This window comes from Nanorana parkeri, unplaced genomic scaffold, assembly GCF_000935625.1.
Source record: "Nanorana parkeri isolate BGI_ZX_2015 unplaced genomic scaffold, ASM93562v1 scaffold996, whole genome shotgun sequence".
Lineage (NCBI taxonomy): Eukaryota > Metazoa > Chordata > Amphibia > Anura > Dicroglossidae > Nanorana > Nanorana parkeri.
In genome coordinates this window covers 231,659-259,281 of record NW_017307264.1, presented here as the reverse complement: position 1 = coordinate 259,281, position 27,623 = coordinate 231,659, and the positions used below count along the sequence as shown (strand labels likewise).

Here is a 27,623-nt window from a genome sequence, read left to right as displayed (position 1 = left end):
TGCCTTCGGAGGTCTTTCGTTACTCCCGCTGACACCGATGCCTTCGGAGGTCTTTCGTTACTCCCGCTGACACCGATGCCTTCGGAGGTCTTTCGTTACTCCCGCTGACACCGATGCCTTCGGAGGTCTTTCGTTACTCCCGCTGACACCGATGCCTTCGGAGGTCTTTCGTTACTCCCGCTGACACCGATGCCTTCGGAGGTCTTTCGTTACTCCCGCTGACACCGATGCCTTCGGAGGTCTTTCGTTACTCCCGCTGACACCGATGCCTTCGGAGGTCTTTCGTTACTCCCGCTGACACCGATGCCTTCGGAGGTCTTTCGTTACTCCCGCTGACACCGATGCCTTCGGAGGTCTTTCGTTACTCCCGCTGACACCGATGCCTTCGGAGGTCTTTCGTTACTCCCGCTGACACCGATGCCTTCGGAGGTCTTTCGTTACTCCCGCTGACACCGATGCCTTCGGAGGTCTTTCGTTACTCCCGCTGACACCGATGCCTTCGGAGGTCTTTCGTTACTCCCGCTGACACCGATGCCTTCGGAGGTCTTTCGTTACTCCCGCTGACACCGATGCCTTCGGAGGTCTTTCGTTACTCCCGCTGACACCGATGCCTTCGGAGGTCTTTCGTTACTCCCGCTGACACCGATGCCTTCGGAGGTCTTTCGTTACTCCCGCTGACACCGATGCCTTCGGAGGTCTTTCGTTACTCCCGCTGACACCGATGCCTTCGGAGGTCTTTCGTTACTCCCGCTGACACCGATGCCTTCGGAGGTCTTTCGTTACTCCCGCTGACACCGATGCCTTCGGAGGTCTTTCGTTACTCCCGCTGACACCGATGCCTTCGGAGGTCTTTCGTTACTCCCGCTGACACCGATGCCTTCGGAGGTCTTTCGTTACTCCCGCTGACACCGATGCCTTCGGAGGTCTTTCGTTACTCCCGCTGACACCGATGCCTTCGGAGGTCTTTCGTTACTCCCGCTGACACCGATGCCTTCGGAGGTCTTTCGTTACTCCCGCTGACACCGATGCCTTCGGAGGTCTTTCGTTACTCCCGCTGACACCGATGCCTTCGGAGGTCTTTCGTTACTCCCGCTGACACCGATGCCTTCGGAGGTCTTTCGTTACTCCCGCTGACACCGATGCCTTCGGAGGTCTTTCGTTACTCCCGCTGACACCGATGCCTTCGGAGGTCTTTCGTTACTCCCGCTGACACCGATGCCTTCGGAGGTCTTTCGTTACTCCCGCTGACACCGATGCCTTCGGAGGTCTTTCGTTACTCCCGCTGACACCGATGCCTTCGGAGGTCTTTCGTTACTCCCGCTGACACCGATGCCTTCGGAGGTCTTTCGTTACTCCCGCTGACACCGATGCCTTCGGAGGTCTTTCGTTACTCCCGCTGACACCGATGCCTTCGGAGGTCTTTCGTTACTCCCGCTGACACCGATGCCTTCGGAGGTCTTTCGTTACTCCCGCTGACACCGATGCCTTCGGAGGTCTTTCGTTACTCCCGCTGACACCGATGCCTTCGGAGGTCTTTCGTTACTCCCGCTGACACCGATGCCTTCGGAGGTCTTTCGTTACTCCCGCTGACACCGATGCCTTCGGAGGTCTTTCGTTACTCCCGCTGACACCGATGCCTTCGGAGGTCTTTCGTTACTCCCGCTGACACCGATGCCTTCGGAGGTCTTTCGTTACTCCCGCTGACACCGATGCCTTCGGAGGTCTTTCGTTACTCCCGCTGACACCGATGCCTTCGGAGGTCTTTCGTTACTCCCGCTGACACCGATGCCTTCGGAGGTCTTTCGTTACTCCCGCTGACACCGATGCCTTCGGAGGTCTTTCGTTACTCCCGCTGACACCGATGCCTTCGGAGGTCTTTCGTTACTCCCGCTGACACCGATGCCTTCGGAGGTCTTTCGTTACTCCCGCTGACACCGATGCCTTCGGAGGTCTTTCGTTACTCCCGCTGACACCGATGCCTTCGGAGGTCTTTCGTTACTCCCGCTGACACCGATGCCTTCGGAGGTCTTTCGTTACTCCCGCTGACACCGATGCCTTCGGAGGTCTTTCGTTACTCCCGCTGACACCGATGCCTTCGGAGGTCTTTCGTTACTCCCGCTGACACCGATGCCTTCGGAGGTCTTTCGTTACTCCCGCTGACACCGATGCCTTCGGAGGTCTTTCGTTACTCCCGCTGACACCGATGCCTTCGGAGGTCTTTCGTTACTCCCGCTGACACCGATGCCTTCGGAGGTCTTTCGTTACTCCCGCTGACACCGATGCCTTCGGAGGTCTTTCGTTACTCCCGCTGACACCGATGCCTTCGGAGGTCTTTCGTTACTCCCGCTGACACCGATGCCTTCGGAGGTCTTTCGTTACTCCCGCTGACACCGATGCCTTCGGAGGTCTTTCGTTACTCCCGCTGACACCGATGCCTTCGGAGGTCTTTCGTTACTCCCGCTGACACCGATGCCTTCGGAGGTCTTTCGTTACTCCCGCTGACACCGATGCCTTCGGAGGTCTTTCGTTACTCCCGCTGACACCGATGCCTTCGGAGGTCTTTCGTTACTCCCGCTGACACCGATGCCTTCGGAGGTCTTTCGTTACTCCCGCTGACACCGATGCCTTCGGAGGTCTTTCGTTACTCCCGCTGACACCGATGCCTTCGGAGGTCTTTCGTTACTCCCGCTGACACCGATGCCTTCGGAGGTCTTTCGTTACTCCCGCTGACACCGATGCCTTCGGAGGTCTTTCGTTACTCCCGCTGACACCGATGCCTTCGGAGGTCTTTCGTTACTCCCGCTGACACCGATGCCTTCGGAGGTCTTTCGTTACTCCCGCTGACACCGATGCCTTCGGAGGTCTTTCGTTACTCCCGCTGACACCGATGCCTTCGGAGGTCTTTCGTTACTCCCGCTGACACCGATGCCTTCGGAGGTCTTTCGTTACTCCCGCTGACACCGATGCCTTCGGAGGTCTTTCGTTACTCCCGCTGACACCGATGCCTTCGGAGGTCTTTCGTTACTCCCGCTGACACCGATGCCTTCGGAGGTCTTTCGTTACTCCCGCTGACACCGATGCCTTCGGAGGTCTTTCGTTACTCCCGCTGACACCGATGCCTTCGGAGGTCTTTCGTTACTCCCGCTGACACCGATGCCTTCGGAGGTCTTTCGTTACTCCCGCTGACACCGATGCCTTCGGAGGTCTTTCGTTACTCCCGCTGACACCGATGCCTTCGGAGGTCTTTCGTTACTCCCGCTGACACCGATGCCTTCGGAGGTCTTTCGTTACTCCCGCTGACACCGATGCCTTCGGAGGTCTTTCGTTACTCCCGCTGACACCGATGCCTTCGGAGGTCTTTCGTTACTCCCGCTGACACCGATGCCTTCGGAGGTCTTTCGTTACTCCCGCTGACACCGATGCCTTCGGAGGTCTTTCGTTACTCCCGCTGACACCGATGCCTTCGGAGGTCTTTCGTTACTCCCGCTGACACCGATGCCTTCGGAGGTCTTTCGTTACTCCCGCTGACACCGATGCCTTCGGAGGTCTTTCGTTACTCCCGCTGACACCGATGCCTTCGGAGGTCTTTCGTTACTCCCGCTGACACCGATGCCTTCGGAGGTCTTTCGTTACTCCCGCTGACACCGATGCCTTCGGAGGTCTTTCGTTACTCCCGCTGACAACGATGCCTTCGGAGGTCTGACCTATACGGTCATTTCGTTACTCCCGCTGACACCGATGCCTTCGGAGGTCTTTCGTTACTCCCGCTGACACCGATGCCTTCGGAGGTCTTTCGTTACCCCCGCTGTGACACCATTCCTACCACTGATGCACGTCCATTTGTCCCCCACTAATGCAGGGACATTTTTTTCCCTCTACTGATACTCTTCTCTCCCAGTGACCTCTGAGGCTGGGAATAATTTACTATTGCTGAATACAGTCCATTCACCAAACAATGTGTTGAACAGTGACCTGGCCTTCTGTTTTTAAAAAGTTTGGTGGCCTGTGTCAAATGATCTCATATAACAGGTATGCAGCTATTAAACTACGGAGCCACAGCGTCTAAGCACAGTCACATGTCAGGAAGTACACATTCTTTTTAGAAGGAATGTAAAGACAAAGTAGATTTTTCAAGGTACTGCTCAAGATCAACCCTTCTATATAATATTTAAAACTTTGATATAATACTTATAAGATGGCAAATTTTCACTGTGTAAAAACTGTTTAGAACTGGCCATGGTCTCCACAACATTAATTCAAGGTTGAGGGTCAACTCACCCCAGCAAGCTGCGCTAAATAACAAGTGCTGGGGTGCGAGGAGAGAAACAGTGCAGATGCACTGATACCGGTGCACCAGCGCAGTGCAATGCAGTGATACTGCGATGATTCAAAACGAGGCTATTGCACTGGCTTCCTTTTCCATTGCATCTGGTGTGAATCAGCCCTTAAAGTAGTACTAAATGCTAGGCATGTTCTATCTTAATGCTTTCTATACATTAAGGTAAAAATACCCAGTACCTTTCCATGCTCCCCTGTCCCCAAACACTTACCTATGGTCCTTTGCCACTGGGCCCAGGAAGATCTTTGCCATTCCCCAAACTTCCAGGTTGTGGAGGAGATTAGTGAGGGCAGTGGAGTGCTCCTGTTGCCATCATTCAAATTGTTGGGAGGAAGAGCACTGGAGGGAGCAGGGGCGTGGCTTGCCGGGCCCTGTGTATGTGTCTATAGACGCAGGTCCCAGCTGGGAACATCTCAGCAGCTGGCTAGCTAGAGGAGACACCTGCAGACAGGCAGAAAAGGCCAGTGGTTTGGGGACTGTCTAGAGATGGAAGAAAGAGACCATTTTAAGACCATTTTAAGAAGAAGACTCGGATAATGTAAGTGTAGATCTCCTTTTTCTCAAAAGGGAAAAAAAAATCCCAAAGGTTTAATATCACATTTTTGGTTAGACTGTTGCATAATTGGGTCAAAAAATTTTTCTCTGTCAATTTGACTTTTGAATAGTTGAAAGAGGGGTTTTTATAGGTCAGAAAACAATTCCACTAATATATCTCTCTAGTTCTGTACAGCAACACAGACCTGCACCTTTTCATTCTGTGAGGTGTGCCCTGTGTGCCCACACTTGCTACTGACATATATGTTTGGCCCCTTTCACATGGTCCGATCAGGAGGGGATCTGTGAATGTGACCATTGCGACATTTCTTGTTTGGCTTGCTGGATTGAATGTTAGACATTTTTATGTGTATGACCAGCTTAAAGGAGAACTATGAGGTGAGTGATTTTCACTCAACCTCATAGTTCGAGCCGATGTGTGACAATGAAACTGTCACATGTTGGCTCAATAGATCGGGAAGTGAGCGAACACATACGCTTGAGACCCCATTCACACGTAGCGACATACCTTTTGCAGCGGATCCGCACGGCCGGGATAGCGTGACTTTCGGGGCGACGTTCCAGCGACGATCCAGCGACGGTAGCGCGACCTTCTCCGTCGGGCTCCATAGAAAAAAGGCATCCGCCGAAAAAAGGGTCCGGTAGAAGCGACTTGTGACCGCGACGAGCCATGCGCGACATGGAGTTAAGACAGCTCCATTGAATACCATTGGCCGGCGACTTCTAGCGATATCACGCGGCAAAAATGCGCGATATCGCGGCGGAAATCGCGCGATAATTCGCTACATGTGAACGGGGCCTGAATGTTAGAAATCTTTACGTGTATGGCCAGCTTAAGAAAGTCATATCTGTTATCAGCTTAGGTAGAAGACAGGACAAACTGTCAAAACAAAGATTTCAGGATTACACAAAAGAGATGATAAAAGGTTGGAACAATTTATAATACTGAAGGGGGAGACCAGTTACTCCCACTCTCTCTCCTTATGGTCGGTGACTGGTCTTGTCTCCACCCCTCCTGTAGTTTTCTGCAGACAGCCTGTAGTCGCTGGGTCCTTCTGACAGCTCTGCTCTTTTCACTATGTACAGCACAGTGATGATGTCACTGCAATATTCGGATTTTCAAATAAAGAAAAGCATTATTGGAAAAACTATTTGCCATTGCATGGCAGTATGTAAAAATCCCTAATAAAACATGTTTGTTTTTTTCTGTAAAACTGCAATATGGGTTTGCTGCTATTCTTTTCTTTTAGTTTTCAGCAGGAACCCTATTCCTGGCACATGTTCGATACCAAGGATTGATTGTGCACAGTGTTAGCCACTCTGCGTTTTGGTGCAGAGTTGTGGCATCTATGGGATCAGCTTTATATTCTTCAGTGATTGCATAGTACAGTTCTGCTATAAGGCCTGACACCGAATTGACATTTCTACTCTGCCAGGAAAAGAATAAGAGTAAGACTGCAGTATTATATCTACTTTGGAATGGGGATTCAGAATCTTTAAATGTGACATTACATAATGCAGGTAAGGCTGAATTACCGGAAAACTTCTCATCTAATCTGTGCAATGCAAATAGCGCTGTAGACCAGAAATAGCTTTATTTGTTTACAGTATCTTTCACCTTTCTTTGTGATACAAGCATGCAAGGTTAAAGTAGTAAAGTTTTTCAACATTAATAATAGGGATGCACCGATACTTGATATCAGTGCAGATACTGAGTATTTGGGTGAGTACTTGTACTCTCCCAAATGCTCCCGATGCCTATCCCGATACTGGAAATTCCAGTATCGGGAAGCTGGGCGGCGAGTCGTTACATGCTACCCTGCTTCCTGATTGGCCGGGAAGTACCTGCCCCCCGACTTTCTGATTGTTCGGGAAGCCGGATCCATGCTCCCTCGTTACTTGGTGATGAGAGAGCATGGAACCGGCTTCCCTGCCAATTAGAAACCCGGGTGCCGCGTAATGACTCGCCACCTGGCTTCCTAATTGGTCAGGAAACTGGACATGCGGCGAGTCATTACCCATACCCCCAGCTTCCTGATTGGCCAGAAAGCCAGCTCCATGCTTCCTCGTCACCTGTTAACTGCTTGTAACTATTATGGTGATAGCACTATGTGAGCATCAGGCATGTAACCACGCAAAAAAATTAGTTCCGTTTCGTATCCATTCGGATTTTTTTTTTTCTTTCGTTTTTCGGATCCGAAATTTGATTCAGTTCTTCGGTTTTCAGTTCCATCTAAATGTTTGTTTCAGGACTAAGTTACATGACCATGCCTATTGTGCAAGCCCCAACAGCCACAAAAAAAAATCCAAGGAGCAGTCACATGTCCAAATTAGTTTAGTTTAACAAGCATTCAGATTTGTTCGCATTTGGATGCCTTAAAAATCAGAAATTCGGATGCACATATACATTCGGAACAAAACAAAATTGACATGTCTAGTAAGCATAGCTCTGGAGTCCACCTCTGACAATAGTGTTTTTTGTTTCTTAGTTCAAGATAAGAAATTATTTATTATAGGCATTTATATTGATAGGATGGACATTTTACATTACTTTACATGTAATGCGTTACATACTGCACATTTACATTACTCCCTACCATCAAGGAGCTTACAATCTAAGATACCTATTTCACATGCAAACATACACGTACAAGGGCCAATTTAGACAGGAGCCACATAAACGTCCAGCATGTCTTTGGAGTGTGAGAGGAAACCAAGGTACCCGGAGGAAACCCACACAACCACATGGAGAACATGTAAACCTCTGTCGGTGTCCCAGTTGGTCAGATCTAACCTAGTTTGCCCTTCGAACCATTGTCCCTGGGAGAGAAAGTGAGGGATATCCAAAATGTTATGGCTGTCACCAGAAGTGAAGGTGGGGGAAAATCTATCCAATGGGTATAATGCTACTGATGTTAGGATATATGCAAGGAAAAGTTGTCAAGGCGCTTTGCTTTGTTTTTTGGATAAGACTCCCCCCCTCACCCTCATCTCCTTTTTATTTTTACTTCCCTTCCTCTGCGCTTCTTGAAATCCTCTTCTTTTCCCTGTGACGTAATCACAGGGGCTCTTCTATTCACCGGAGCCAATGGTGTGGAAGTATCAATAAGGAGGAGGATTAACGGTGATGGGGTAATTTACCCTCCACCTCTCTGTACATGGTGGCACAGCTCTTTAGCCAATTCCGGTTCAGAGCAGAGCAAGGTACTCAACAATACTCAAAGGAATTTACTGCAGTGAATTTGAATTTATCACCCAGCAGTCAATTGCAGGATCTCCAGGCATTTACAGATGGTATACCGCATTAAGACTTATTTAGTGCAGTATGACTCCTTTTTTGAACAAAATGTTTGGCCCTGGTTTGGTTTTTGTTCTTTACTAAGTGTTTAGCTACAAAAAGAAGAGCAGAATAGTCCTATAAAGCATTTTTGTTACTGGCGCTATATTTCATATACTCTATTTGTTTATGTTTTTAAGAACAACACATATGGCAGGAAGTACAGAATTGCCCCAGAACCTGTAATTTATGTGTCCTTATTTAAAGTAATGAGCTGGCAACCCTGACTGTATGTTGGCAGATTCAACATTGGTGAATTCATTCCTCCTACTGTTAGTATGTATCAGGTAATTTGACTATCTAGTAGGAATGCACCAATACCAGTATTGGTATCAGTACCGATACTGGGCATTTTCACGAGTACTCTTGAAAATGCCCCGACACTAAGCACCGATACGAGCGCTTTAAAGTTTTAAACAGGAGCCGCTTCCATAAGGTCCTGTGCTTGCTGGGACCTCAGGGCAGCCTGCTGGGGACCTGCGGCGGCTGTCCTTTTCATAGTGCTGGCCGCACGTCTCCTAATTCTCCTTCCCGCCACCCACAGCCCTGATGACTCCCGCCCGTACAGGCCTGATCCAACCCTGCACAGCCTCCTGAGACCCTGTTACAGCACTGGTCAGACACAGCACAGCCTACTGAGACGCCACACAGCCCTGGTGAACAACAGAGTATGTACCTTCATATTATTCTGCATAGCTGTATAATGTATTGCTGGGGTTTGTAATCCTCTATGGCTAGTGGTATTCTGCATTGCTGTATAATGGATTGCTGGGATTTGTAGTCAGTCTACAGCTTTGAGTCAATGGCAGAACTACCAGGGGCGCAGCGGTTGCAGTTGGGACTGGGCCCTGGTGCTCCACCACTGTCCTAAAATCATTAGTCTGTATTGTTTTAGAAAAACTGTCACATGGCACTAAAAAAAGGTATTGTAATTGGTATCGGTGAGTACTTGAGGAAAAGTATTGGTACTCGGATTCAGTCTGAAAAAAAAGTTATTGGTGCACCCCTAGCAAGTAAGACAATAAAAGATGAACAGCAGCATATATTGATCTCGTCTTTACATACAGAGCCAGCAGTAACATCCATTATGTCAAGGCTAAATAATTCCCAGGAGCCAGGTAGCCAATGCTTCCTAAAAAGCCTAACCTTTGAGGTTTTCTTTTAGATGCGGTCAATGAGGCTGACTCCTAAAAAAAAAAAAAGAGATTCCACATAAATTTGTCCACCCCTGCTTTGTCAATAAGAGTTTGTTTCTGCCTTGTTCATAAATAAGGAAATAAAAAATGGGTAAGTAAGGAAATAAAAAATGAAGACGTACATGTAATGGCTTTGTCTTACAGAGCCAGCAGTAACATGCATTATGTCGTTAGCAGAGCTTGTACTATGCTTTCAAGGGCAACAGTAATGATAAATAATAGTACTCAATACTCCCATTGTTTCTGCCTTACTTATAGAAACTGGCGATTGCAAATTGTAGAGATTTTTTTTTTTAAATTGGGATTCACAGGGATGCTTGAAGGTGTTTATTATCTCAATATCATTGTACTAGGAATCAGCTGCTTTTCTTGCTAGTAGACCCTGTGGATGAAATGGGTAGCCGCTGGCTCCCTTGGTACATTTACTTGATGATTGTGCCAAGGGATGTAGGTAGTAAACCTGGCATAGGCTGTGCTGTTTACATGAGCACCTAAAATCATTTTACCTTTCCCCCCATCAGCTTACAACATGGCAATCTAGTTTCATAAGTGGCATATTTGGTATCATTTTGATATTTTTATTCATTTTTCACTTTTTTAGTTTGAAAGCAGCTTACATTAATGAATAAGACAAAGTTATGAGCTTTTAATTTTATTTTTATTCCTGCCGCTGTCTCAGCTTGCCAACATTTGAACTGGTCTTACCTGTTTGTGCAGCATTTCTCAGTTAGGAGTGAAACTTATAAAGGTCTTTGTAAGAGGAAAACGCAAAGTGACTGACTGACTTATCTTGCATCAGCTAAGTAAACCTGTCATCAACTTGGAACCTAGCACATATATACCATGTTTCCCCAAAAATAAGACCTCCCCCGAAAATAAGACCTAGTACTATTTTTGGGAATTGCGAAAATATAAGACCTACCCCGAACATAAGACCTAGTTGTGACCATTCCCAGGGCCGGGGTTTGCATAAGGGGGAACTTGAAGAGCTGCGGGAGAGGCAGGAGAGAATCAGCGGTGCCAACGAAGCCAGCGCTAGAGGAAGCGAGGCGGCACAGGAGGGAGCAGAGCCGCATAAGCCGATGTCTCCTCTGTAGCGTCGGCACCTGTCACAGGCGGAGTGATACCAAATGCACTCCGCCTGTGAGGAATCTGTAGTGAAAGTGCGGTTCGCTCATTCTGGCCAGCGATTGGTTAGCAAATTGCTCTTGGAAAGGTACGGCACCCCTGATTGCCCTGATCACCATATTTTTGTACATGAATACATGTAGACTTTTCTACATGAATAAGTGTGGATTGTTGTACATTAAAAAAAAATAAGACCTACCCCGAAAATAAGACCTAGTGTTTGGTTTTTTTGAGCCAAAAAAATATATAAGACAGTTGTCTTATTTTCGAGGAAACACAGTAGTTATAAAGCAGTTAATGTGATATTCGCCAAACAGCTGCATGTGTTTTAAATTGCAATGACCAAAGTAGAGTATTCACGGTTAGATTTTGTTTGTTATGCGTTTAGATGAAGCACTGAGATCTTGAGGAATGCTGAATTAAGTTTTACTTAGCAGGACATTACATGTGAATACAACATTGTGCAGGAAGTGTGTGTGGGAAAATTTCCTGTGTATCATAGATAAGCATGCATAAAGAGACTAACATTGCACTACGGCGCCATCTACAGCTCAAAATACATAACAGTACATTAGAATATGCTGTTGCATTTCCAACAAATTTTTGCACGAACGTTTGTACGGAAAATACAGTCGGAACGTACAATACTGGCATCAGAAACTTGCTCATTGTCGTTCAAAATGTTGTTCAATAAAAGCAAACATTAAAACATTTTACTTTGGAATGAATGGAGTTTCTGAGTAAAAAACAACATTCACCGTTACAAACTTGTTTGATTGAGAAAATTTTTACAACATGCTCCTTCGAAAATTTTCGGGAACAATGTTGTTTTCATCTGTCAATTGCACCATACTAATTGATAGATATTCGAACGAACGCTACGAAAGCGACTTCTTCGTACGAAATTTTAACCGTGCATACCCGACTTTATTCAGCTACCGTGAAGTCACATTCACTGCGTTACAAAAATGCCCCATAATGTCACTATGTAAAGCAACAGCATTTTATTTATTTTAAACAAGCAGTCCTTGAACTCTTCTGAAGTTGCTGGGCCTAAAAGGTGTAATCTGGGAAAAGAATATTATCCGTCTGCTGCAGGGGAGAAGGAGCATTTGAGAGGTGAGGGTCAGCATTTGTACACCCAGCATAGAACAAATACAAAAAGTAAGAAAAAGAGGCGCCTTTCCCTCGTGTAATATTGTATGATAAAGGAATTTTTATTGTATAAAACATCCATTTACTCACAAAAATAGTTGAATTTATGTGCATCCATAAACCACAGCAGTAAACTTTGCCATCATGAAAGCCAGAAGGAAACACTGACATGAGACCCAGTTCACATGCAGCAGCTGCGCCTCTTCTTTTTTTCTTCCTTTTTCTTTTTTATATACATGATCTGCGGAGGGCTGCCATCCCTTGTGCAGTGGTTGGTGATAATACCACGGGCCAAGTGGTTTCTCCGTTTGCTATTGGCACTGAAGTATGTATGTGACATACCGTAGAACAAAAACTACTACATAGGTATTAGGCCCCATTCACAAATAGGTGGATGGGATGGAATCCTCCATGAGACTGATGCAATTCGCTGTGGATGGTAGGCACTATACAATACAATGATAGCTGCCACAACATACAGCTATTTGCAGGCCATTCGCATGTAATCACACATGTTGCGATTACATGCAGATGACTTTACCTGGATACAGACTGTTTGTGTCCATGGGCGATCATCCACAGGAAATTGGCCACATTCACAAGTGTGAATGGGGTCTTACGATTTACATCATTGTAAAGTGTAAGGGAGGAATTTTATTCCAGGAAGAAGGTGATGCCTGGAAAAAGATAGTGTTGGCCGTTGTCCGGAATACACTGATGTTTTTGAGAAGTACAATATATTCAATGCTAGGTCCACTTTTACGTTATCACCCTAACCATCCCCTTCACTCTTCCCAAGACCTCTTGCTCCTTCATCAACTCCTCCCATGTTTCCCTCCAGGACTTCTCTAAATTCCCTCCCATCCTTTGGAACTCCTTACACCAACCTGTCCGGTTGTCTCCTACTCTGACTGCTTTTAAGTGATCCATTCAAACTAATTTCTTCAGGGAAGCCTATCCCGCCTCAACCTAACCACTGAACAGTCACCTTTCTCAACAATTTATACCCACACAGCTACCTCCTCATGTATCACTTGCCCCTCCCTTTTAGATTGTAGGCCCCCTCTACCATCTTGCCATGATTTGTATTGTAACTGTAATGTATTCCTTACATTGTAAAGCTCTGCGCAAACCTTTGGTGGCTAATATGCCAACCATTTGTGATTTGAAAATTGTAACACTTTGGCAGGTAGGCATTTCCTAGAGGTAATTTTCAATTTTGCAAGGAACCTACCTTGTCTACCTTTGTAAATACCTTTGTAACGTTTATATTATGCCAAAAATACAAATGGATACTATTTACAATTTATATTATCACACTTACAGTCATCCTGTATTACAAAAGGTAAGGTTGGATTAACACAAACTGCTGCTAAATAGCGTGACAGTTGTGATTCTGTCAATGAGTTGTCTATTGTTGGACTTTTTAGAACCAAGCACAGAAAGTGATTAGCTTTGGAGAGCAGTAATTGTAGACGGATTGTGAAATCTTACATAAATCGGAGCGTACAATTGTTTTACTTTCTAATTTTATTTATATTTGCAGCCCAATGGAGACATGAGGAAGCAGCCCATCCCTGTCAATCTCAATGAATCATTCGGGGAAGAAATAAATGCATTTTTAATTGATGAGAAAGAACTTCACTCATATGATGACCTTACCAAAGTAAACCCTGTGACCACTAAAACAGGTAAGAACATTCTTGTTTTATTAATGTGGTAATACAGACATACTGCAATGCACATGTTAAAGAAAAAAAAAAAAAAGAATGTCTTTTTAAAGAAAGTATATGTATGTGTGTGTATCAAGCTATTTACAAATGAAGTTTTCAATTTTGCATTTTTTTTTTCACATTTAAATGAATAAAATCTAAAATGAAAAAAGTTTTAATAATAACTGTTCATAAACTATAAATAAAAATTAGCAGGAAAATAACTAAGGGGAAGAATAAGCTAATTAGGGCTGATTGGGGTAAGGTATAGCCTAAATAAAAACAAAATATTTTTTATTTTAAAAAAATGTTTTTTCTTTTTTACTTATGGGGTTGCTTTAACTAACATATGTAGAACAAAAGTCACCCTTTGATCTGCGGTTAAATGGAACAGAGTAATACCAAAGTAATAATAATGTTACTTTGTATTTCTCTATCTTGCTGATTTTTTTAATTTTTCAGCAGCTGTAAGGCTCTGTTCACACCTAGGCATCAGCAATATCACGCATATTGGTGCACGTTTTGTCTAGCATTTAGTCTAGGGCATGGGTCTCAAAGTACCGGCCCGCGAACCGGTACTATATGGCTCGCAGCCAGCTGACAAGTCAGGCACGCTGACACATGACTTGCAGGAGCAGCTACAGTCTGCATCTCTGTTGGATGCAGACCACATAGATGCTCCTGTCAGCGCCGGCACTCACTGTTTTTTTTCGGCCGGACCTCTGACAGATCTGAGCTCCAGCCGAAAGGATGGATTAGTAAGGTCTGCACCAGACCTTTTTAATCAACCACTGGATCAACAGGGATCGTGCCTTCGCCCTACAAGAGTGTAAGCAGGTGAGGGAGTGGGGGAGTATATTATTTTATGGGGGGGCTTGGAACAGGGTAGATTTTATTTCCTGTGTCAGGAACTTGCGTCTTCCTGCAGCAGGAATACCTAATCATGCAGTTACAAAAACAATCACTCTTCTGGAAGCACAATCGTGTATTCATGGATACTGATTGATTCCTAACTGCATGTAATCATATCACATGCGGTGTGCAGGCGTTTACATGCAGCGGCTGTCACCTGATCAATAACTTGAATGGGTGACAGTTGCAGCTTGTAAACGCTTGTAACATGCGCAGACATTAACACTGGCACCCTGTATAGTTAAATTTTATTTTGAAGCATGAAATTTGGCAAGCAGCCCATACAGGACTAAAAAATTAGTCCAGTGGCCACTGTGTAAATTGACGTTGATACTCCTGGTCCTGGTATTACATGCGCGTAAATGAAGGCACATGGTTTAATGGGCAGATTAAAAGATATTGCAGTCAATAGACAAACATGCGCTTACAAAATGTGCAAAACGCTTGTGTTGTGCGTTTCCATTGAAGTCTATGTGGCCAAACGTGCTGTAATCTGCGGAAAAAAAAGCTCATGTACTTTTTCCAGTGGTCTACAGCCTGCGACAAAACGCTCAGGAGTGGACAGGGGCCATTGAAATGAATGGGATTTCTTGTGTTGCAAGTTTTGTCGGGCTTAGCTTTGAGAGTGTGAACAGGGACGATTGCAGAGAGTGACCCTTTGGTGATTATTCTGGTACCTGCTAGCAGTGGGTACAAACATCAACAATCTATATGGAGCCGTATTTGTCCTGAGTACACAGGTCATTGTCATTGTGAGGAGACGGAAAAGGAAAAGCCTATTGCTGGTGAACTAAAGTAACGCATATTTTCAAGTTGTTCGGTATTTGTGTTTTCTTCCAGTATTGAAATGTCTTCAAGCAAGATATGCAGCTGACCTGTTCTATACCAATGCTGGGTGTACAGTTATTGCAGTAAATCCTTTTCAACCAGTAAATAAATTGTACAGTAATGAAGTCATGAAGCAGTACCACAGTGCACCCCAGCCTCAGGTAATTATAAACCAACTTTTCTTTTATTCATTACAGTCAACCCATTTCAAATGACTGGTCCACCCCAAAGTAATTTAGTTGTAGGTGGTGTAGAGCCTTCTTATGGCTTCTTTTAGGCCTCCTGTCATAGTTCTTGGCTCTTTGTGAAGTCACTTTCAGAAAACCTTTCTGTATTTGTCTTGGTTGTTTTGGAACATTACTTTTTTCATGTCTGCACCACAATGTAATCATTCTTTTTTTCACCTCTAAACTAGAATGAAATATTATTTGGCAATTTGAGCCTTGTCCTTTGCTTTATTACTGCAATAACTCCGTTGTCCTCTTGTAGATATTGCTCAAAACATTATTTCTTTGTCTCTGCGCACATATTTTACCAGGAAGCCTACAGCAGGAAATGCTTACTTACCTTCCCTGTGCTATTGCATTGCTTGATCTGCTCTAAGAGACCCGTATGTAAACCCTTGTTCAGAATTCACCGGCCGAAATTCAACCAGTATGTGACCCTGTTGGCACTCTTCCATTTGACAAAAGTCAAATTTGTCCAAAGGAGCCTGTCTGAAAAATATCAGCTGCAGTCACTGTCCGGGTATTCTGACATTCAGTACACTCACCACTGTCAGAATACAATAGCCCGGCTGGGAGGGGGATACGGGAATCAAGTGTTTTTTCAACTTTTGGGTTAAAGGGACAAAATGGCCAGTGTAGGTTTCATTTTAAAAGGTGGACTTCAGGCAAAATACAAGACTTGCACATTGCCTTTTTACTCCTCAATGTATTATCACAGCAATGCCGTTGCTTTGATTGGCTACAATTCAGTACTAGGTTTCTCCTGTTGGCACTCCCGGTAAGAATCTAATTAGATTGTACAATGTCCTTTTAGATCTACCAACAGCTATGTAGTGCAATGGCCTAAATGATTGGATATAAATGTATTGGATAGATTAGGTAGGTCTTCATATTACATAGTTACAAAGTTGATTGTACAAAGATTGTATGGTCGTGTGTGTGTGTATGTCATCATCGGATCTTGACAGTGACCGTTTAAACACATGTTATTAATGATTATACTATACACTGGGGGGAATTTTATCAAATTTGGACAGAATCTGAAGCAGTTGTGCAGGGCAACCAATTAACTTCTCTCTTCAGCTTGTTCAGTTAACCTTTGAAAATGAAAGAGAGAAGCCGATTGGTTGCCATGGGCAACTGCTCCAGATCCTGTCTGCTCCAGTGTTCATAAATTCCACTCATTCTATTTTGGATATGTGTGCTGGCTAAGTAAAACATTTACTACCTTTTTTATTGATGTGGTTTTTTGTTTTGTTTTATTCGATCCTTCAGAACTATAAACCACACATCTTCACAGTTGCCGAACAAGCCTACAGAAATGTACAGTGCCAGCTTCACCCAGTAAACCAATCTATAATTGTCAGTGGGGAAAGCGGGGCTGGAAAGGTAAGAAACCTACATCCATCTCTAGTATGTAGCTCATGTTTTCATCTGTAACCTGTCAAGAGCGCAGTTATGTCATAGGAAAATATTAAAGGCTAAATTCTCTTCCTGAAAATGCTAGTTTCCTGGCAGTCAAATTTAGTGCTTTTCAACCACTGGCCTAGAACATGCGTACAGATGAGGACTTAAAACCAGTGGATTAGGATAACAGGCATCAGGCATTATCCCAAGGAGATCTTAAATGACAGCCTTTGAGGGGAATTTTATTAAGAGCGGAGCAGCTGTGCATGGCAACCAATCAGCTTCTAGCTTTAATTTTCAAAGTTTAACAGAAGACCGAAGCTTATTGGAGAAGCTGTGCTTAGTAACCAGATTCTGTCTGCTCCAGTTTTAGTAAAGTCCCCCCATTGTGACAGGAAGTGGATCTGTCCTTAAACTAAATGTCACCATGATGGAGGCTGGTAATGGCCACAGTAGTTAATTCTAGGGCAGTGTAGCACATCTCTCCAGTATCACCGTTAGCAAGGTGGCTGCCTTGGAGGTAGACTTCAGCTTGTACTGTAGATCAAATAATGGCAGCTTCCAGACAGCAAGCCTCATCTTATTTAGAAGACTGCATCCTTTCGCTCCCGCTGCAATGATTTGCCAACACTAAGAATTAGTTGTCGACCCCACAGAAGTCTGAGGATTTTGCTGGCTGCCTGCTGATTGGCATGGTGCTGACTTCTGAACATAATTTGAATAGTATCTTCAAAAAGGCATATAATCCCAATGTAATTAAAATCACAACCATATAAAAAAAGGGCATGCTACAGCTTGCGTTCACGTGTGATAAAACAGTCCCTTATCATAGAGGCATATATCACTTGAGAATCTTCAGATGTAGTTGGAAATGACGACTCCTTCCGTCAACGCATTTCGCTGTTGTGTAGCAACTCCCCCTAAGGGGGCCGCAGGAGAGGCAACAATAGTGTGCACAGGCTCCCTCACAACCAACTACCATAAATATACATGGAAACGGATAGTAATGTGTGTATAGCATATTCTAAATACTGGACTAAATAGATAATGTTAAGGGACAAGGTAAGATACTGAAATCTCAATAAGAATAGAAATTCTGAGCAGCGCATAAAAATGCCATAATGCCCATCTACATTCTGTGCAGATGCACAACAGCAACCATAGTGAGCCCCAGACCATATTTCCTAGGCATCGTTAATCTAGTATGGGAGCTTTCGTGTTACACTTTGGCCGTAGGTAGGTACATTTTAGTCTTTGGTATTTCTCACCATTACGGGCTATTGCTATTACTCCTCACCATGGCTGTAGTTGTACAGCTGCACAGAATGTAGATGGGCATTATAGCATTTTTATGCGCTGCTCAGAATTTTTATTCTTATTGTGATTTCAGTATCTTAAAAAAAAATAATAAAAGGAAACCTATTTTATTCCTGATGATTTAAACAAATGTTTTTCTCCTTTTAGACATGGACCACACGCTGCCTAATGAAGTTTTATGCTACAGTTGCTGCTAGTAATTCACAGTGGTCCAGTCAGACAGTGGAGAGAATAGAAAGCAGAGTTCTGTATTCCAATCCCCTTATGGAAGCATTTGGTAAATGTCCAATATCTTCTGATGTTCTTAGCCATTGAAAGTTGCATGTTTTTTAGATTACCTAATTTTATTATGTTTTACATGTTAATGTCACCTTACTGTAGATACTACAGGATTCTGAAAAAATATATATTTTAATTACAATTCCAGGATTCATTTGACTTCCACCTATATGATGCAGATATTAGTTTTATAAAATTAGTATAAAAAAGCTTTTGTCTGACCCCGTACCTTCTGCTTTTGTAAGCTTTGTTATTTGTGATTCAAAATACACCCATCAGGCATAAAAGGAAACCAGGAACCCTGCAGTGCCAACAAGTATTGTTGCACAGAACTGGGCATCAACACATGCTAGTAGTTCCGTTATGGACATTCCAACTTTCTAGGAGATGAAGCATAGACAAGCCAACCCCTGCATCTCTTGCTGCAGTGTCCATCAAAGTTGCTCAGGCACGAGTATTTAATTGTTGGATTGGTATTAGGGCATGACTATGCTAAGAGTTTTAAAAAGTTGTTGTATACATACTTTGGGGTATTCAGGGACATGGTGGAGTGCACTTTTAAAAAGACAGCTGCACCTGCCAGCATTGGACCCAGATCTCCTATTATGTAATTAGTTTAGTAGATTAAATCTTGTTACAGCATCAAGATGAATCCGTGAAATGTCTTGGTTATTGTTTATTTAGATCTACATCGCAAATAAGCTGCACGTCCCAGTCAGTTGTAGAAAGGGCTCCATGCGATTATCTGAACATCCGAATGCCACTGCTTGCATGGCAGTGAGAATTAATTTATCCATGAACATTTTAATATTCATTTCAGAATTCAGTTTAATGAGTTGGGTACCACTGATATTTTAATTAGGACAAGTAATAATATTCTGTGAAGATGTGAAAAAAACATTATGACATACTCCTACCACTTCCTATGTCTAGGTAATGCGTGCACTTTAAGGAACAACAACAGCAGTCGATTTGGGAAATACATTCAACTACAGTTAAGCAGGTGATTGTATCATCTAATATGAATGTATCTTTGTGTTTTAAATGTGTTTGGTGTCTAACCCTTATTGTGCTCATACAGAAAATTATCTATCTAGCATTTTATACAAACGCCCAATAATTGGCCATTCACCAAAGAATCATGGAACACCATATATTAACCCCTTCATGACTGAGCTTGTTTTTAGTTTCTGTTCGTAAATGACTGACACACTTTTGACATTTTTGCTGTGTGATTCTTCCACGTCAGTAATATACTTTCTTACAAAGTGCACCCACACATATTATATATTGTTTTTTAGAGGACAGATAGGGCTATATATTTATATCACATATGTGTGTCTAACGCCTCACTTAGCACAAATACAAATTAAAAAAAGAGGAAAAAACGTAAAAAAAAACTTTTTTTCCCAGTTTTGATTTGTAGTATTTTTTTTTTAACAAAACCAGCACAGCTAAAAAAAATGCAATACATACATTCATTTATTTGTCCCTTATTTTTAATTTTTTTACACTTTTCACTATTTTTTTCATTTATTTACACTTTTCACCTTTTTTTATACTGACAAATTGTATTTATTTAATTATATCAGGCAGTCATTGTGAATTAATCTCACTATTACTGCTTGATAAATTAATACATTTTTTTTTTTTTCAGGCTGCTTCAAACTTCAGAACAGCCGATAATAAGTTAGTGACACTGATCCTGCAGCAGTTCAGGATTCAGCTGTCAGTGAATGTTTCAGAAAACTTAAACATTCTACTTTCAAGAATAGATACATTATGTGTCTAATACATAACATTTTGTATCTATTCTTGAAAGTCAAAAGATAAAAAAAAAAAAAGCCAGTATAGCTTGAGAGAGATATCTCTCGATCTATACGAGCTGTCAGAATGCCGGCAAAAGCCGACATGTGTGTCTGCTTTGCTGTGACTCTCAGACACCCGATATTAAGGTATCGGGTGTCTGAAAAAGGTTAACCCTTTCAGTAATGGATCTCTAGATAGTTAGACATCTATTACTGAAAGGTAACCGCTGATTCTCAGCGGTTAGCAGCCTTCTAGTGCAGCAAATAACTCGTCACGTACAGTGTACGTGACGAGTCATTTGGTCCCTTTGTGGCTGGACGTACAGTGTACGTCTCCCGTCACAAAGGGGTTAAGACCACTGAGTCCAATAAATATTTTCATTGCTATTCCTCTTTAGCACGTGTTTTACCATGACAGCCTGAGAAGGTTAGATTGTTATAGAATTAGGACTACATTGTCCTAATATAGGATTACAGTGGTGTCCTCAAATGTTGAAGGGCTAAAAGAACAAGGTTCACGGAGAAAACAAATTCAGGAATTAATACTATAACCTGAAAACTTCATATTGCTTTCTCTACAGTTTATTCCTCAGTGAACAACTGTGATTTTTGCATCCAGGTTTTCCTAAACCTTAATTTATGTCACAGGTAGAGTGGATCCTACTAATAGAAGACATGAGCTTGCACTGAATCCCTGGGTCTGAGTATCTGGCCTTTTATCAGGGACCCCTGCAAGGTGATTTAGGCTTCAGTGTGTGACACCTCCAGATCCTGATCCTTAGGTTTGCCCCACTGTGGCAATGGCTGGCAGGGAAACCAAGGTGAAGAATAGGTAGGCAGAGGCATAGCCTGTAGATAAGCACATTGGAGAGGTGGAGTTCAGTTAGTATCGTACATAGGCAGAAAGCTGTAGTCAGAACGGTGTATACCAGTTTCTATGTAATATTTTAGCAGCATCTTGTGTTTGTAACCTTGCAACTATTTATAGTCATCAGAATCTTATGCAGTAGAGATCTTTACCCTTTTTATGTAAGTTGTGTTACACCAGGGAACAGGGAAGTAGCACCTTTTAAAAAGCAAGATAACTAAATGGGCTTCTGTAAAACATTGACACTGGAGTAGACATACTTATGTTTAATGGTCATATTTCTACCATAAGTCTGCAGAATGCACAATATATTGCTACACAAATCATAAAAAAAAGAATTCAAGTGAACCAGATTAAGTGCTCGGGGCTACGGTGTCCATTTACCTCACCTCGGTGGTGATATCCCTGCAATCCTTAACATCCTTAGCTAGGAATCTTCTGACACAAATGCCACAATATTGACCAGAAACTGGAACCAGTGATGGAAGAATAGGTGCTTGGATGTTTTACAAGAATGTATTGTGACAACTGGCACTGTTTAGTCTAATTATCCCCTCCCTACCATTCATCCGCCATTGTATAGAGGGTTGATGGCCATACATCCCAATCTTACACAACAAAATATTTGGTGCTGCTGGTCCTGCCACGTGAAAGAACAAGCCACATTCATGTATCTTCCTTTGTTGGTGGAAAAAAAATGTTAATGATTGCACCGGGGACAAGAGTGTCTAAGCCAGGGGTCTCAAACCTCCGGCCCTCCAGCTGTGGTGAAACTACAAATCCCATGATGCATCTCTCTTTGGGAGTCATGTCTGTGGCTGTGAGAATCTTGCAATGCCTCATGGGATTTGTAGTTCCACCACAGCTGGAGGGCCGGAGTTTTGAGACCCCTGGTCTAAGCACTATCTTGATATACCTAATATCTGACACTTCAATTGTGCATTTTAATGTGAAATACACTGAGTGGCCAGATTATTATGACCACCCCATCAGTACTTCGTTGGGCCACGAGATGACTTCGTTGGGCCGCCTCGTGAGTCCACGAGATGTTGAAAGGTGATGTGAGGAATCTGACACTGCACTGTTGCCCTTCTGTTGTCTTGTACCAGTCTTGCCACTCTCCGTTCTGCCCTAACATTGACTAGTCGCTGACGGCCACAATTCGCACGTTCAGACCCAGATTTTCGGCTGACAGTCCAGTCTTTAAACACTTTAACAACAGCTGCTCTTGAACATTTAACGAATTCTGCTGTTTTGCTGATACTCGCTCCATGGCTTGCGCCTACAATCATCCCACGCTCAAAGGCTGTTAAATCGCGTTGTTTACCCATATCTTCAGAAAAAAATCACTTCTACTGTCGTGGTAAACAACCTACTTCCCTATTTATAATGGTCTGGCCCTCTAGCAACTTCAGCGCGAAAGTATAGCTAATTTGCCTACAAACGTCAGGTGGTCGTAATTAATCTGGCCACTCGGTGTATATAGTGCAGGTCTTGTGTAACATTTTCAGTTGAATTCCAGTTTTAATGAATTATGCAGATTTTTTGATTTTATTAAAAGCCATTGTATTGGGTTCTAAAGCGCTAACTTGTTGTTTATGTGGGTTTTTTTTTCTATTAGTTAAAATGGGAAGATATTTTAACTTTGCATCTTAACATTTAAAATCCGTAGCATTATGCTTTGAGCAAGTTGTATTTTTTTTATTTTGAATATTAGAACTCAACAGATCACAGGTGCATCTATCCAGACTTACCTCCTAGAGAAGACACGTGTAGCTCATCAGGCTCCTTCAGAGAGGAACTTTCATGTATTTTATCAGGTGTGTCAAGAAAATTATTCTTCCCTAATGTTTTATTCTTTATTTTAAAAAAAATGTTTAGTTTATTGTATTCCTATGATACTATTATCAAAGAAGAACTCCGGGTACATTTTTTTAAATTTAATCTTTGCAGTGGGCTGTCTCTTCAGCCACAGCATTGGAATGTCCCTAAGCATCCTTACATCCTATACACAGTGTATAGAACGTGATGACTCAGGGACCTTGGACCGCTGCAGCAGAGGGGAAGAGACGGTTCAGGGACCGATCTAAGAGCAAGCCGGCTCCGAGGATCAGGTGAGTATAACTTTTATTTTCAGCCCTAGAACAAAATGAACACTTAACCCTTGCAGTGCATGGGTTAATAAAAAAAATGTACCTGGAGTTCTTCTTTAATTACCGTTGGTTGGATTTATAGAAAAGTGTATACATTGCTGGCAGTAACTTACCAGGTGTTTAGTTTTCATTTTTGGTTATGCTCTAAAATGAAATTAGAGCTGCACTCTGACTGGTTGTTGTCCACAGCACATATACAGTCCTAAAAGTGTGAGGATCTTCTTGTTTCAGTTCCTATATAGTATATTCATTATTTGTTTATTTTTCCCTTTCTTCAGTTTTCCAAATCAAATGTAATTTTGTAACATCTGTTTAAAAACTCATTTCAGGTTTTTAAAGGTGCTTCTCCAAATGAAAGAGAAGAATGGGATCTCCCAGAAACTGCACAGTTCTGCTGGCTCCCTAATTCTGATAAGAACCTTGAGGGTAAGAGTCATTTGATGACATTGGATTTAAAGTAAATTTCCACCTTTGCAGTCAAATTTGAGAAACCCCTGCAAGACGTTGGCACAAAGCACAGGTAAAAGATTAAAAGAAAATAATTTCTAGTTGTTTCTTTCAAGCAGGATTATACATAGAACTCAGGAGAAATGTTATCTTGTACAGAAATACAAATTTTCTTTTACATAAAACTTATTTTTTTGTTCAGTTCTGTTGGATTTGTCTCCTTTTTCTTTTTAAATATTATTTTTTTTTTCCTTTTATTTAGAGGATTGCTTTGAAGTCACTAAAGATGCAATGGCACATTTGGGCATTGATTCATCAACACAGAGTAACATATTCAAGGTCAGTTACATATTTCTTCCACCTTTCTCACATCTTTTAAGCTGTAGTGCTTTTTTTGTATTTTGAATAAATGAACTAAAATAAAGAATACAAATTTTAACAAAAAGACCTATTGTGACAGAAGGATCATTGCTTGACTGATTTGTGTATAGGGGACTTGAGTGAACAGCACAGTACAGTTGCTGTGCAGTACAGCATTGCCTTCTTAAAGTGTATTTCCACGCTTGCAGTCAAATTGGAGAGAACCCTTCTAGGGATGACCCGATGCCACTTTTTCAGGCACAAGTACATCCCTAGCGCAAGCTTCGGCGCTAGGCTTCGGGCATTTTGACAAGTACAAGTACTTGTCAAAATGCCCTGTATCGGGCCCGATTCCGATGCTAGCATCGGTATCGGGACATCCCTAAACCCTTCTGTATGTTTTGTTTTGTGTTCCTATTCATAAAGCAAACCGAAAAATAATTAAAAAAATAATTACAAAAATTATAATGATCTTTTAGATGTTTTGTTGCAGGAGGCAAGGCTGCAGAAGCCAGGGCTGTATTCATCCTGCTGTATTTTGTTGTAGTCAACAAAACCCTCACAACCACTACTAATATTACAAGGAAGAAGCAAGTAGAAATGTTAACCCTTAAGAAGCCAAGTAGAACCCCTAACCCAAATAAAAGCAATTTTAAACTGCAGGAAGCATTTTTAAATATTTTTTTCAGCTTTTGCTGTGTGAAGGCGAACATGTAACGCATATAAAATAGCTGTTATCCTAATATGGTTGCAAAAGTGGAAATACAATCTGTTTTAGTGGTGATTGCAACATCAGTAATAAACTTTTTACAGTAAACTCCATAACAAAGACTAGAGGCCACCATCTAAAATTGGTGGAGAAAAGATTTAACCACAAGGGGCGTAGGGGCTTCTTTTTAGTTAGAGAGGTAAAAGTCTGGAACTCACTGCCACAAGCAGTGGTATCTGCAGAACGTACTGCATCATTTAAAGATCAATTAGATACAGGTACTATTAGGTACAGGTACTCTTAAAAACAAGATCACTCAGGGACTCGTGTACACGCATACACATGCACATTCACACACAGACACACAAAGTTTGAACTTGATGGATTTGTGTCTTTATTTAACCTCAAATACTATGTAACTATGTAACACTTTAAAGTGAACCCATGGTTTGCTGATGCAGAGCAAAGCAACAAGTTTAATGGTAGCCACACCCACTGCACATAATTAACTTTCTTTTGCTCCATCTCCTCTCGCAGGTCTAATTGGATATTTAGAGCAAGGAGTTGCAAGGAGTTGTAGAGCTTACAAAGGGCTGAGTATTCTCTCCCCACTACCCATGTGACAGTGTTGGATGCCTGAGTGGCTTTAAAGCAGATATTTTGTCATGTTAAATTAACACCCAAATCCAAAAATAATTGCAGATAAATGCCTCATGTGATGATGTGTGGGTGCAGATTATTTTCTGGATGCAAAATAGGGTAAAGTCCAAAAATGAGACATAGAGGACACTGCTAAACTGTTTTAATCAGCCAGTTGACCTTCTTCTCTAGATTAAACAGATACAAAAGCCAAGTAATGTGTTGGCTTTAAATAGAAAGAACTGGTATTTAGAAAGTGTTAAAAACCTATAATCGGAGATATGCGAGCCAGAAACAAGTAGGCAAGTCATTTTTTTCAGAAGTAAGTGGGCAATGGCAACCAACATATATATATTTTTTTGAGACCGGTTTATGTTAAAGGGCCCGAGTAAAGAGAAGATGTGTTTGGTGAGTTGAACCATCAGTTATGATCTTATATCTAAAGACTGCTAGACTCCTTCTGCCAACCTTGGAACTTTGGGTAGTCCTGCTAAACTTTCAATATTTCTACTGCTGCATTCTCAATAATATATGATAAATAAACAAAATCCAGCCAAGCAAATAAGAATGTTATTTTATAATATGGCACCCATGTCACCCATATTGTTTCATTTTATGACAGATTTTATCAGGTCTTCTGCATCTGGGAAATGTCAGTTTCTGTGCTTCTCTGGATGAAAGCCAACCATGTGAAGTTTTAAGCAATGCTAAAGGTCAGTTCATTACTTTATTTTATTTTTTAATGTAAAAAATATTTTCAACTGAAAACCTGAAACACTGCATTTTTTTATCACACTCTTCCATTTCTATAACTACTTTTGTCTGTTGGGTTAAGCTGAAGTCACAATTTAAGAGCCATTCATGCAGGTTATTCCAAAGTGTTTACAACGTTCCCACAATTATATGCACGCTAAAGCAGAAAATATGGAACTGATATACACCAGAGCTGACCTAAACAGTCTCAGTTTACCATTATATACATGTTATATAAGTTGGTTAATCAGTAACTACCTTATCACATCATGCTGAATGAATTGATGTGAAAACTAGACTTCTTTTGGTCGTTATGTCTTTTAAAGGGTTGTTGTTTGTTTTTTTTTTTCTTCTAATTTTAAGAAAAGAAATGGAAAAAAATACAAAATAAATTTTCCAGGTGTGACCAAAAATTGTTTTAAAACAAGTGTAATTGTAGATACAAAGTAGATATTTTAATTTAAAACTTGTAGAATTTGTTACAATGCTATATCTATATTTCTGGTAGAAACCACAGTTGCATAATGCAGAGTTTTTTTGTTTTTTTTTTTAATTTAATTTAATTTACATTTAACACAACACTGAAAAAGAAAAATATAGAACTTTTGTGTAAATAAATAAAACTGAACTCTAGATATAAAATGCACATTTGAAAGCACCTCTGTAATAATACATACATTATTAAATGTATTTGTTTTAAATACAAGCAGTGTAAGTAATTGGGCTTGGGACTGGCCCAATGTTGAGATAGGGTAGGGGGAAGCAGCACAAAGAGCCAGTCAGGCATGTTGCAGTGCAAAGAGCATGCCAATAGGAGGAGAGAGTAGAGGGACAGACAAATGAGCTCATCAGTCTGCTGCTTCTGTTTTCACTATCCAGTCATAGGGTGGGGATGGGGGGGAGACATTTAAGTGAAAGATTAGGTGCAGAGAAAGTACACAGAGTGCACCAGGTGGTTATTAGTGATGGGCCGAACAGGCCAGAGTTCGGTTTGAATTCGAACTTTAGAACATCCAAAAAGTTCGAACTCGAACTCAATGCAAATCAATGGGGGTAGAACTTTCAAAAACGATTGTCCCCTTTTTAAAAGGGCTTATATGCAAGTTATTGGCCATAAAAGGTGTATGGGGATCCGGGTATTGCCCTGGGGGACAGGAATCAATAAAGAAAAAACCTTTTCAAAAATACAATTTTTAAAGGAGCAGCGATTTTAACATCACTTAACCAGTTGACATCCGCGGTTGCAATAGGTGGCGCGCGCGAGCAGGAAAAAAATGCCGTCTGGAGACGGCAGCCCGCTGATGCGAGTCTGCTGTCCGTCCGTTTTTTCTTAACGGGCGGACGGCAAGAGGTTAAAATCAGGAGTTAAATCTTAAAGGGGTATTCCAGTATCTTAACTTAACAAAAATGTATTTTTTTTGTGTATCACTCAGTTGTAGATCCTCAAATCATCTCTGAATTGGTGCTGACACTGTCCTTCCTTATGGAGGGTGG

At 42.3% G+C, this 27,623-nt stretch overlaps 1 protein-coding gene across 1 annotated transcript in view; it reads left to right on the top strand.

Annotated features, from left to right (window-relative positions):
- The window catches only part of MYO19 (myosin XIX), a 68,148-nt gene that overhangs the window by 12,073 nt on the left and 28,452 nt on the right, over positions 1-27,623 (top strand). The window contains exons 2-10 of the mRNA XM_018567014.1: positions 13,257-13,401; positions 15,175-15,323; positions 16,665-16,778; positions 18,261-18,390; positions 19,326-19,395; positions 22,786-22,888; positions 23,551-23,647; positions 23,931-24,007; positions 25,999-26,089. Coding sequence (XP_018422516.1) covers positions 13,257-13,401; positions 15,175-15,323; positions 16,665-16,778; positions 18,261-18,390; positions 19,326-19,395; positions 22,786-22,888; positions 23,551-23,647; positions 23,931-24,007; positions 25,999-26,089 — 976 coding nt within the window. The remainder of the gene's footprint in view (positions 1-13,256; positions 13,402-15,174; positions 15,324-16,664; positions 16,779-18,260; positions 18,391-19,325; positions 19,396-22,785; positions 22,889-23,550; positions 23,648-23,930; positions 24,008-25,998; positions 26,090-27,623) is intronic.